Source organism: Ceratotherium simum, chromosome 26, assembly GCF_057802395.1.
Source record: "Ceratotherium simum simum isolate JZ-2026a chromosome 26, ASM5780239v1, whole genome shotgun sequence".
In the NCBI taxonomy this organism is placed as follows: domain Eukaryota; kingdom Metazoa; phylum Chordata; class Mammalia; order Perissodactyla; family Rhinocerotidae; genus Ceratotherium; species Ceratotherium simum.
Window position 1 is genome coordinate 18,643,625 of NC_141925.1, and position 13,034 is coordinate 18,656,658.

Consider the following 13,034-nt stretch of genomic DNA (forward strand, 5'->3'; position numbering starts at 1 on the left):
CCCTTGGCACTTGACAGAGGGAAACTGTCACAGGGGGTCAGAGGCCTCTGACAGGCTGTGTAGTGGGACCACTGCAGGAAGACCTGGACGCTCCATGCTAAGAAATACAAGGCACAGGTGCTCTCTTCTCACTCACTGCCTCTGGTAGGAGGAGAGAGAGAGCTCTGTCCTCCCAGAGCTCTGGCGCCTGGCTTCAGGAGCGTCCTCCAGCATGGAACCTCTTGGAAGCCCCAAACTTGATCTTAAACATTCATGAAAATTCTCCACCCTATTCCCCACTATGTCAGCATTTGTTTTAGAAATTAAAAAATTAAAAATAAATAAAAAAACAAACTTGATTTCCCTGAAATAACCAAGAGAACTTGTTACTTGTGTCATTTTTTTCCCCTCAATCATGTAAGGGTTAGGGACAACAGGCTGGGAGCCAGACCACCTTGGTTCAACGCTGGGCTGCATCCCGTACTGTCTTTGAAACTTTACGCAACTTACTTCGCATGTCAGTGACTCAGTTTTCTCCTGTGTAAAATGGGCATGATAATCACATCTACTGGGTTATACAAAACACTGAGGAGAGTGCTTTCACCTAGTAAGCACTCCATAAATGTTAGCTATCATCATCATCATCATTATGTTCTGTGACATGTTGTGCCCCATCAGAGGAGCACAGAGAATAATTTCCTCCCACCAATAGGGGTCAAAGCAAGGTCTCCCTTCCTCTTTAAATTGCATGGTGTCTTATTATGGTTGTTCTTCCAGACCTTCCTGAACTTCATTTTGACTATTTCTTCCGGATGCAGGGGTTGGGGGAGGTGCACAGACACCCCCGGGCCAGGGCCCCGTAGACATGGCTCTGTTCAGAATTAGGCTGAGGGTCCCATCACCAATGCATGGAGTAACGTCTGGGCCAGGTAGATCCCACCAGGTGTGTGAGGGTGACACCTCCTGGCTCAGGGTCAGCCACACCTACCCAGAGGCATTGATGACATCATCGCCCCTCCCCAGGTACCAGATGTGGCCCTCTGCATCCATGATTGCTCTGTCCCCAGTGCTGTAAAAGTCCCCACACTCGGCTTCGGCTGTCCTCACCGGGTCATTCTGTAAAGAGAACAGCACCCTTCTGTGGAGAAGGCAGCGAGTCTAGAGACGAAGAGCCACAACCTGGGGCTCAGATCTGGGCCCGAATCCTCCTTGTCACTCCACCTGGCACCTGGCAAGTTTTGTCATCTCTCAGAGTCTATTTTCTTTACACGCAAACACTCAACGCATTCTACTGCTGATTTAGTCAGCAATATTACGCTAATTTTAAGGATAATTTTTAAAAATAACACCTCGCTTTTGTGTGGCTCTCCAGTAGAATATGATTTCCACTAGATCATGAACTCTGTGTATTTGATTCACTGTGAGAAGCTCAGCGTTCACACAGTGCCTGGACAGATGGGAGGTGTCAATAAACATTTGCTGAATGAATTTTCTTCCCAAAACACTACCTCATTTGATCCTCACAGAAAGCCTATGAGGCTGGTATTGCTTTAATTAAACTTTTAATTTTAAGATAATAGTAGATTTGCATGCAAGTTGTAAGAAATAATACAGAGAGATCCCGTGTACCCTTTACCCAGTTTCTCCCGATGGTAACATCTTCCAACACTATGTAGTTCAACATCACAACCAGGATACTGACATTGATGCAATCCACCGATCTTACTCAGATTTCCCCAGTTTTTCACTTGTACTCATTTGTGTGTATGTGTGTGTGTGTGTGAGTGCATTTAGTACAATGCAATTTTATCACATGTGTAGATTTGTGTATCCACCGCCACAGTCAAGAGACAGAACAGTCCCATCATCACCAGGAGCTCTCATGTTGCTTTTATACCCACGTCCACCTCCCTCCTCCTCCTTCTCCCCCTCCCTCTCCATCTCTAACCCCTTGGCAATGCCTAAGCTAGTCTCCTTTTTTTTTCTTTCTTTTCTTTTCTTTCTTTCTTTCTTTCTTTCTTTCTTTCTTTCTTTCTTTCTTTCTTTCTTTCTTTCTTTCTTTCTTTCTTTCTTTCTTTCTTTCTTTCTTTCTTTCTTTCTTTCTTCCTTCCTTCCTTCCTTCCTTCCTTCCTTCCTTCCTTCCTTCCTTCCTTCCTTCCTTCCTTCCTTCCTTCCTTCCTTCCTTTCCTTCCTTCCTTCCTTCCTTCCTTCCTTCCTTCCGTCCTTCCTTCCGTCCTTCCTTCCTTCTTTCGTGAGGAAGATCAGCCCTAAGCTAACATTCAATGCCAATCTTCCTCTTTTTTTTGCCAAGGAAGACTGGCCCTGGGCTAACATCTATGCCCATCTTCCTCTACTTTACATGGGACACCGCCATAGCATGGCTTGACAAGTGGTGCGTCGGTGTGTGCCTGGGATCTGAACCTACAGACCCCGGGCAGACACAGCGGAGTGCATGCACTTAACGACTGCGCCACCAGGCCGGCCTCTCCATTTTTATAATTTTGCCATTTTAAGAATGTTACATAAGTGGAATCATATAGTATGTAACCTTTGGGAATAGCTATTTTTTGTTTTCTCATTCAGTGTAATTCTCTGGAGATTCATCCAGGTTGGTGTGTTCATCAGTAGTTCAGTCCTGTTATTGCTGAACAGTATTTCATGTTATGAATGAACCACAGTTTGTTTAACCATTCACCCATTGAAGGGCATCTGGGTTGCTTCTACTTTTGTTTTGTGTTATTTTGTTTTTTTTGCTGAGGAAGATTCACATCTGTCGCCAATCTTCTTCTTTTTTTCCTTGAGGAAGATTAGCCCTGAGCTAACATCTGTGCCGATCTTCCTCTATTTTGTATGTGGGTCACTGCCACAGCATGGCTGACAAGTGGCGTAGGTCTGCGCCTGGGATCTGAACCCGTGAGCCTGGGCCACCAAAGCGGAGCACAACAAACTTAACCACTATGCCACGAGGCAGGCCCCATCCAGTTTTTAGCTATAGTGAATAAAGCCACTATGAACATTTGTGTACAGGTTTTGTGTGAGGCTGGCATTTTTTATAGCCCATGTTACAGAAGAGGAAATTGATGCTCAGCGAGGCACAATCACTTGCTCAAAGCCACTCAGCTGGTCGGTGGAAGGGTTGGTATTTGAATTTAATTCTTGCTCTACAGCCTATGCACTTGATCGCTAAGCAATGTGTTAGGATCTTACCTGTTGTGGGACATGACATGATTTTAAGAGGTTCCAGAAAAAAACATTTTAAAAACGTTGGATCACAACCCTTTTTAGAGTCCCTTCCAATTCTACTTATTTGGCTCCAACACATTTTTAAAAGCTCTGGAACTACCAAGAGGAAGGTAAGTTTAAAGATCAGAGTTTTTAGCAGAAACAGCATGAAGCTAAAATTTAAGAAAGTTGTTTTGTTTGTATTATAGTTATGGTTACAATTGCCTTTTGCTTTTTGCAAGTGATACTGTTTTCCACTTGTGATACTACATCAACCTTTTTTTTAAACAAATGTTTTAAAGTAAAATAATACGTACATTTAGAGAGAAAAATTAAGTGAGTGATAATATAGATGGTGCACAGATAAGGTAGAAAATAGTGGATGTGGACACGGATGACTGAAATTTAGGAAACACTGTGCAAGGGGTACAGCAAAGTCCCACCCCTATTCACGTACCACTTGAACTGCTGTCCAGCTCAGTGTGCTGTGTGTTGGTACAGTTGGCCTGACACACCCCTGTGGACACACCTTCCAGGAGGAAATGAACTTTCTTGATATCAGTCACCAGAGACTGGAACCTGGACGATGGGACTCACACATCCAGGGAAGGAATCATGCTCCCAGGGCCAAAGAAAAGCTCCTGAATGGTAGGGGCACAGTATCCCATCTACCACACAGACGTGGGCAGAGTCCACAAAGACACCCAAGTGGGTTCTCAACCTTAGCTGCTTTTCAAAAGTGCTACTAGGGAGTGATGTAAAGAAAATGGCCTACTAGAAAGCTGTGAGCTCTTGCTCCCCTACAAAACATCAAAAACAAACAAGCAAACAAACAAACAAACTACCAGGAGCTGTCTGAGCTGACTTTGTAGGAGCTCTGGAAGAGTCAAAGGTTTACAACAACCGTGCAAATACCCAATCAAGAAAAGCCACCTTCAAAATGGTAGGGAAGTTTCATGCCATTTTCACTCACCCTTGTCCCACCTTTCTCCAGCATGGCAGATTTGGTCTTGAGTAGACAGCAGCCCGGTTCCCAGTCCCCCTGCTCCCACCAGAGGGAGCAGAGCAGATCTTATTTGCAAATTATTGTGTAATCTGTTCTAACCTGTCTGGGGACACCTGAAGGGCTGATGCAAGGCCCTCATTTCACACGACTCAGAATGCAGACGGGAAGAGCAGCAGGCACTGCTCATAAAAGCTACACGGTGGACTACAACTAAAGACGCCTGAGATGAGAGACTGTGGGGGAGATATACAGTAGACCATCAAGGTCTGGGGGAGGAGCTAGGGTAGATTTTCCAGGAAATTGAGATATACAAGACAGCTGTGAACATGCGGGATTTAGAAAGCCATCACACGCCCAGGCAAGACGCATGCTCAGAACTTCCTGAGAAGACCTGAAGCTTCCACCTCAGGCTGATCCCTAGGCTCAGAGCAAGGCTGGCCAAGTTGTGGGGAGTTCCTCACACAGAGCCGGTCTGCACAGGGGTCGTTCTCTGTTGTTGCTGTTGTTGTTGATGTTTGTGTTTGTTTGTTTGAGCTCCTGGCACTCAAGGAAATCTCTGTCAAAACATTAGCTGAGGGGATTGCCAGGAAGATGGCAGCGTAGGAGGACTCTGAACTCACCTCCTCCCACAGACACAACAAATTTACAACTACCTGTGGAACAATCACCTCTGAGAGAGATCTGGAAACTGGATAAAAAGAACCCCCACAACAAGGGACAATACTGACAGAGGTGGAAGAGGCAGAAATACCTTTCTGCTGAGGAAAAAACCCTATTCTAGCTGCAGCACTTCACGGCTGGGAGCAACCTTAAGATACGAAGCTTTTCCTGGAGGAACAGGGGTCTGAGCAGGAGAGCTACGCCACAATAAGAAGCCTTTGAATTCAGCACAACAGAGATGTCTGTCATAATACCTGGCTTTGCTGGCTATTAAAACCAATGGGGAATACCCCCTAGAAAAGCTATCAAGCATAAGAGAAAGAAAGGTTTCTCTTAAAGGGCCCACCTACAAATTCACTATTCCAGAAACCAACAAAAGATCACCAGAAAGAAAGGTGCATAGCCCTTTGGTAACAGAGACTCACTTGAAAGCTGTCTCAGAGGGGCAGAAGGCAGCTGGGCCCACCTCCCCAGGGACTGAGTCACTGAGGGCAGCCATTGTTGTGACCTAGTACAGGCATGCTGACACAGATGCTGGCAGATGCCATTGGAGTTCTTCCCCCGGCCTGTTAGCCCAAGGGTTTGCCCCATCCACTAGAGCACTGATTTAATCCAGCTCAGCCAGGGCAGGCAGTCTGCCCTAGGGACTGGCCCCACACACCAGCAAGCCCAGAGAACTTGTGGGCCTGCATAGGTGGGGTGTGTGGGACCTCTGCAGTGGAGCAAGTGGGTCTGCTTCAGCAGGGTGGGATGTGCGCATGGAGCAAGACTGCATTGGCCAGGTGTGTGGGCCTGCGGGTGGTGGGGCATGTCAGCTGCGGCAGACTTGTGCCACTGGCCTCCTTACACAGCCACACAGGAAATCTGTCCCACCTTCCAATGCCTGAAATGATTGCATGCTGCCATGCCTGGGGCCGGCCCCACCCAGCTGCACTCCTGAGAGAGCTGACAACAGCCTCGCATGCTGGAGGCCTAGAGCAATTGTGAGCCCCAGAGCCTAGTAACAAGCCCCAATGGGGGCCTGGCTCACTTAACAGCAAATCAGCAGCAGGTGTGTGCTATTAGACCTTGCAACCAGCTGTGCTGGGGTTCCCCCTGCACAATACAGTGACTAATGTGACTATGATAGCTGCACACAGCTGAGCCTTACAACTAGCTGACCCAGGGGCCAGCCTAGCCTTCCCATGCACCTGCAGCAAGAGCAACCCTGCCACAACAGAAGGGCACACATAGCCCACACAGGTGACACTCCTGGAACATTTGGAACTGGTGAGGAGAGGGAAGCACATTGCTGGGCTCCATAAGCCACTTGTTACACAAGGCCACATCTCCAAGGTTGGGAGACATAGCTGATCTACCTAATACATAGAAATAGGCACAGAGAAGTAAGCAAAATGAGGAGACAAACGAATATGTTCTGAATAAGGAAACAGGACAAATCCTCAGAAAAAGAACTAAACAAAAAAAAGATAAACAGTCTACCTGGTAAAGAGGACAAACTAATAGTCATAAAGATGCTCACTGATCTTGGAAGAAGAATAGATGAACATGGTGAGAACTTCAGTAGAGAATTGGAAAATATAAAAAAGAACCAATCAGAACTGAAGAATACAATAATAGAAATGAAAAATTCACTAGAGGGAATCAACAGTGGAGTAGATGACACAGAAGAATGGATCACTGAGCTAGAGGAAAGAGTAGAGGAAATCACCCAAGCTGAACAGAAAAAAAAAAAAACAATTAAAAAGAATGAGGACAGTCTAAGGGATCTCTGGGACAACATCAAATGCACTCACATCCATATTATATGTGTCCCAGAAGGAAAAGAGAGAGACAAAGGGGCAGAGAACTCATTTGAAGAAATACTAGCTGAAAACTTCCCTAACCTAAGGAAAGAAATAGACATCCAGGTACAGGAAGCACAGAGGCCACCACATTAGATGAACCCAAAGAGGCCCACATCGAGACACATTTTAACTAAAACATCAAGAATTAAAAATAAAGAGAGAATCCTAAAAGCTGCAAGAGAAAGGCAACAAGTTACATACAAAGGAAACCCCATAAGGCTATCAGCTGACGTCTCAGCAGAAGTCTTACAGGCTAGAGGGAGTGGAACAATATATTCAAAGTGCTGAAAGTAAAAAAAAAAAGCCAAGAATACTCTACCCAGCAAGGTTATCATTCAGAATGGAAGGAGAGATAAAGAGTTTTCAAGCAAAAACTAAAGGAGGTTATCACCAATAAACTGGCCTTATAAGAAATGTTAAAGGGACTTATTTAAGTGGAAAAGAAAAGACCACAAATAGGAATAAGAAAATTATCAAAGAAAAACAATCACTAGTAAAGGCAAATATACAGTAAGTGTAGCAGATCACATAAAGCTAATAGGAAGGTCAAAAGATAAAAGTACTAAAATTATCTATTTCCATGATAAGATGTTAAGGGATACACACACAAAAGAGGTTAAATATGATATCAAAAACATAAAATATGCAGAGAGGGAGTAAAAGTGTAGGGCTTTTAGTAAGAGGTCAAACTTAAGAGACCATGTACTTAATATAGATTGCTGTTTATATAGGTTATTATACATGAACCTCACAGTAATCACAAAACAGAAACCTATAATAAATACACAAAAAATTAAGAGAATGAAACCCAAACATAATACTAAAGAAAGCCATCAAATCACAAGGGAAGAGAGCAAGAGAAGAAGAAAGGAACAGAGAAGACCTACTAAAAGACCCAGAAAAAAAGTAACAAAATGGCAATAAGTATATACTTATCAACAACTACTTTAAATATCAATGGAGGGGGCCAGCCCTATGGCATAGCAATTAAGTGTGCACAGTCTGCTGCTGGTGGCCCAGATTCGGATCCCAGGCATGCACTGATGCACTGCTTGTCAGGCCATGCTGTGGCAACATCCCATATAAAGTGGAGGAAGATGGGCATGGATGTTAGCCCAGGGCCAGTCTTCTTCAGCAAAAAGAGGAGGACTGGTGTGGATGTTAGCTCAGGCCTGATCTCCCTAACACACACACTCACACACACAAAATAATCAATGGACTAAATACTCCAACCAAAGACATAGGGTGGGTCCAGCCCGGTGGTGCAAGTGGTTAAGTGTGCGCGCTCCACTGTGGGGGTCCGGGGTTCGCTGGTTCAGATCCCGGGTGCGTACCAATGCACTGCTTCTCAGGCCATGCTGTGGTAGGCGTCCCATATAAAGTGGAGGAAGATGGGCATGGATGTTATCCCAGGGCCAGTCTTCCTCAGCAAAAAAAAGAGGAGGATTGGCAGATGTTAGCTCAGGGCTGATCTTCCTCACACACACACACAAAAGACATAGGGTGGTTGAATGGATAAAAAAACAAGACCCATATATATGCTGCATACAAGAGACACACTTCAGACCTAAAGAAATTCACAAATTGAAAATGAAGGGATAGAAAGAGATACTCCATGCAAATGGCAATGAAGAGAAGCTGGGGTAGCATACTTATATCAGACAAAATAGACTTTAAAATAAAAACTGTAACAAGAGACAAAGAAGGGCAATACACAATAATAAAGAGAATGATCCAATAAGAGGATATAACACCTGTAAATACCCATGCACCCAATATAGGAGCACCTAAATATATAAAGTAATTATTAACAGACATAAAAGGAGAAATAGTAACACAATAATAGTAGGGGATTTTAACACTCCACTTATATCAATATCATTCAAATAGAAGATCAATAAGGAAACAGTGGCCTTAAATGACACATTAGACCAGATGGACTTAGTAGATATGTACAGAACGTTCCATCCAAAAGCTGAAGAATACACATTCTTTTCAAGTGCACATGGAACATTCTCCAGGATAGATCACATATTAGGCCACAAAACCAGTCTCAATAAATTTAACAAGACTGAAATAATACCAAGCATCTTTTCTGACCACAATGGTGTGAAACTAGAAATCAACTACAAGAAGAAAACTGGAAATGTCACAAGTACGTGGAGATTAAACAAAATGCTCCTGAACAACTATTGGATCAATGAAGAAATCAAAGGAAAATTCAAAAAATACATGGAGACAAATGAAAATTAAAATACGACATATCAAAATTTATGGGATACAGCAAAAGTGGTACTAAGAGGGAAGTTTATAGCAATATAGGCCTCTCTCAAAAAACAAGCAAAATCTCAAGTAAACAATCTAACAGTGCACCTAAAGGAAGTAGAAAAAGAAGAACAAACAAAGCCCACGAACAGTAGAAGGAAGGAAACAAAAATCAGAGTGGAAATAAATGAAATAGAGACAAAAAAAAAAAAAAGAAAAAATCAATGAAACTAAGAGCTGGTTCTTTGAAAAGATAAACAAAATTGATAAACTTTTAGCTAGACTCACCAAGAAAAAAAGAGAGAAGGCTGAAATAAGTAAAATCAGAAATGAAAGAGGAAAATTATAACACACACCTCTAGAAAAAAAAGGATTATAAGAGAATACTACAAAAAGCTATACACCAACAAATTGGATAATCTGGAAGAAATGGATAAATTCTCGGAATCATACAACCTTCCAAAACTGAATCAAGAAGAAATAGAGAATTTGAATAGAGCAATCACCAGTAAGGAGATCAAAACAATAAACAAAAACCTCCCAAAAAACAAAAGTCCAGGACCAGATGGCTTCCCTGGTGAATTCTACCAAATATTCAAAGAAGACCTAATACGTATCCTTCTCAAACTCTTCCAAAAAACTGAAGAAGAGGGGAGGCTTTTTTTTTTTTTTTTTGGTGAGGAAGGTCAGCCCTGACCTAATATCCAATGCCTATCCTCCTCTTTTTTGCTGAGGAAGATTGGCCCTGGGCTAACATCCGTGCCCATCTTCCTCTACTTTATATGAGACGCCGCCACAGCATGGCTTGACAAACAGTGTGTTCGTGCAAGCCCGGGATCTGAACCTGCGAACCCTGGGGTGCCAAACTGGAGCACATGCACTTAACCGCTGCACCACTGGGCCAGCCCTGAGGGGAGGCTCTCTAACTCATTCTATGAGGCCAACATTATCCTGATACCAAAACCAGACAAGAACAACACACAAAAAAAGAAAATTACAGGCCAATATCACTGATGAACATAGATGCAAAAATCCTTAACAAAATACTAGCAAATCACATAGAACAATACATTAAAAAGATCATACACCATGATTAAGTGGGATTTATTCCAGGGATGCAGGGATGGTTCAACATCCACAAATCAATCAATGTGATACACCACATTAATAAAATGAAGAATAAAAATCACATGATCATCTCAATAGATGCAGAGAAAGCCTTTGACAAGATACAGCACCCATTTATGATAAAAACTGAATAAAATGGGTATAGAAGGAAAGTACCTCGACACAATAAAGGCCATATATGACAAACCCACAGCAAATATCATACTCAATGGTGAAAAACTGAAAGCTATCCCTTTAAGAACATGAAGCAGACAAGGATGCCCACTTTCACCACTCGTATTTAACATAGTATTGGAAGTCCTTGCCAGAGCAAGCAGGCAAGAAAAGGAAATAAAAAAGCAAACAAATCTCAATAGAAGAGTGACAGCGTCTTGTTTACATGAGAGCGTGTGAAATGGGAGACATAGGTGTGGGCATATGTGAGGATATCTTTGCAAAATAAAATGTTATGTCCAATAAAAAAAAATGTCATTGCTCTGGACCACCCAGTTCAATTTAACTAGAATCTCTGTGGTTGGATCCAAGCACTAACATATTTTTTAAAAATCTTCTCAAATGATTCTAACATGCAGGCATGGTTGGGAACCACTGATCTAAACACGTGTAACTCTGTGTTTATTTTCTCTTTTATCCAAACTTAAAGTTGTGCTGCTGAGAATTAAGGCTAAGGCCTTTCTCCGCATGTTTCCTTTTGAGCAATAGTATCACAACAGGCCCCATGGAAGCCATTGTGTGAGGACAACAGTGGCTCCAAGAGACTTCCAGTGGCTGTGACTTTGGAGAAAGGAGATGGAGGCTGAGATCAATTTCAGGGTCTGTCCACCCTTCCATGGCCAATCTTAGGAGCTAAGAATTTCCTCTTACTGGCCACTACTAACCTGGGAGGGCTAGGGTTTGTCAGATTAAGAGTTTCAGCAGGTTACCTTATAGCCTATCACAGTTTTCTATAATCTCTGGATTTCTCATTCAGAGTTTGGGGCCAAAACGCCTATTCATTGGTTTGAATCTTAGACCTGCCATTTATCGACATGGGGAAGACACCGCTTCCAATCTGCAGTTTCTTTCTCCATAAAGTGGGGATAATGGTGCCTCCTGGAGGCTCAGTGAGATTAACAGATTTGTTCTCACCCTGTTGGTAAGTGGGATAATAGGATTTGAACCCAATCAAAGCCTGCATTCTTAACCACAAGAGATCACTAGACCCCAAGTCTGGTGGTTTCTACCCCATCAGTCAGCCCATAAGCGCCAGATGGGTTAGGACCGGAAGGAATGTGGGAGCACACTATGAGCTTTGAGACTAATTAGAATAGCTTTCATTGAGCTGGAGGGAATAAAGAGACGTGAAGTCTCAGGGTGCAGAGTTGAGCCCACTCCCTTATCACCTCCACAGCCCCCTGCAGGGACTCTTGGGGCCTGGCTGAGGGCAGACGGGGTGCCCTTACCTGGTAGTACATGAAGAGGCCTATGGGCCTGGTGGGCTTGATCCTGATGCCAATGTTTCCTTCAGTGTTGGGCGGTAGGACACTGCCCTTGTCGTCAATGATCTAGAGCAAAAGCCCTGTGAATACCGAGCTACAGGGATCCCCCAACACTCCTGCCCCACCCCAGCACTGCTGGCGTATTCATGTGACACCAGCGGGGATACCTGGGGGAGGAGCCCTGTCAGAAAATAGAATAAAGTGTCAAAAGTCTTTGAAATCAGCAGATGGTGAAACCCAAGTCACGGGTCTATTTGTTTCATGGATATATAGACATCGTAAACGTGCCTTCAGGTTAGAAAACGTGGGTCAGGAGAAACTGAAAGCACCAGCTGCTGGAGAGAGCTGCCAGTGCTGCCTCCAGGGCCTCTTTTCCCATCCACTCTGGGGGCCTCTAGCTGTCAGGGTGAACTGCATCCATTCTTGGAATACTGCAGTTCTCAAATGAAACCTCCACAGGAAACTGGAGGAAAAACGGGAGGAGAGGAGGAAGGACAACTGGTGGGCACCGCTGGTGTCACACAACGGTCCACGCTGAGCCCTAACTGCTCCCTGCCACTGCCTTTAGGATCAGACCTGGACGTCGAAGGGTGGGATGGCCTTCCCCATGGAACCCGGCTTGATCGTCACTCCCCGGAGGTTGCCACAAGTTATTCCCTGTTCACAAAAGAAAGAGAATTGGGGCTGACCAAAGAGTCCAGCCTGATCACAAAGTACCAAGAATAACACAGGGCATCCCTGCTCACGGATGTCATTTGATGTTGCACAAAGAGCCCTTGTGGGGAAGATAGAAGGTCTGGATGCTTGGCTCAAGGCACTGACCCAACTCTATTCAGCAGACGTTCACTGTGCCTGTCACGGGCTGGGCCTGTGCCAGCTGCTGGGGCTGCAGGGTCCAGTGGGGGAGGCCGAGAGAGAAGCAAAGGGGTGAGCCCGGGGCTGTGGGCATGTAACGTGGGGTGTGGAGTGTCTGCCTTTTGCCAGGCATGTGTCTGTCCGCCAGGGGAAGGCCATGAGTCCGCTTAACAAACATTTTCTCAGGGCTGTTGAACAGCAATAGCAATCTTGCCCTAATTACTTCTCAGAGCTGTGTTGAGATTATTCAGATTGGTCATGGTGTCCCCTCTGCCACCACTGTCCCACCCCCATTTATCCTCCTGATGAACCTTATTCCTCCTTTATGGTTCTCTAAAATATCATTCTTTCTAAAGCTAACTGCTTTACAGTCAGATCAGCATTTGAATCTTGACTCCACCACTCACTAGCTGTGTGCCAATCAATCCCCCTGGATCTCCTCCTCTGTCAAAGGGGGTAATTATCACACTGACCTCTCAGAGTGCCTGTGAGTGTACAGGAAACCCTTTACACAGTGCTGGGCACACACCAAGTTAGCTCAATAAATGACTACTACTAGCTATTACTCAGGCCCCAGAAAAGTCAGGGGGAGAT

General features: G+C 44.3%; 1 protein-coding gene across 2 annotated transcripts in view; it reads right to left on the reverse strand.

The window, feature by feature from the left end:
* The window catches only part of LOC106800136 (acyl-CoA synthetase medium chain family member 1), a 42,502-nt gene that overhangs the window by 3,117 nt on the left and 26,351 nt on the right, over positions 1-13,034 (reverse strand). For both annotated transcript variants that reach the window (XM_087417106.1, XM_087417107.1), the window contains 3 exons: positions 12,162-12,242; positions 11,550-11,651; positions 968-1,095 (listed from right to left, as the gene is read on the reverse strand). In XM_087417106.1, the coding sequence (XP_087273232.1) occupies positions 968-1,095; positions 11,550-11,651; positions 12,162-12,242 (311 nt within the window). The remainder of the gene's footprint in view (positions 1-967; positions 1,096-11,549; positions 11,652-12,161; positions 12,243-13,034) is intronic.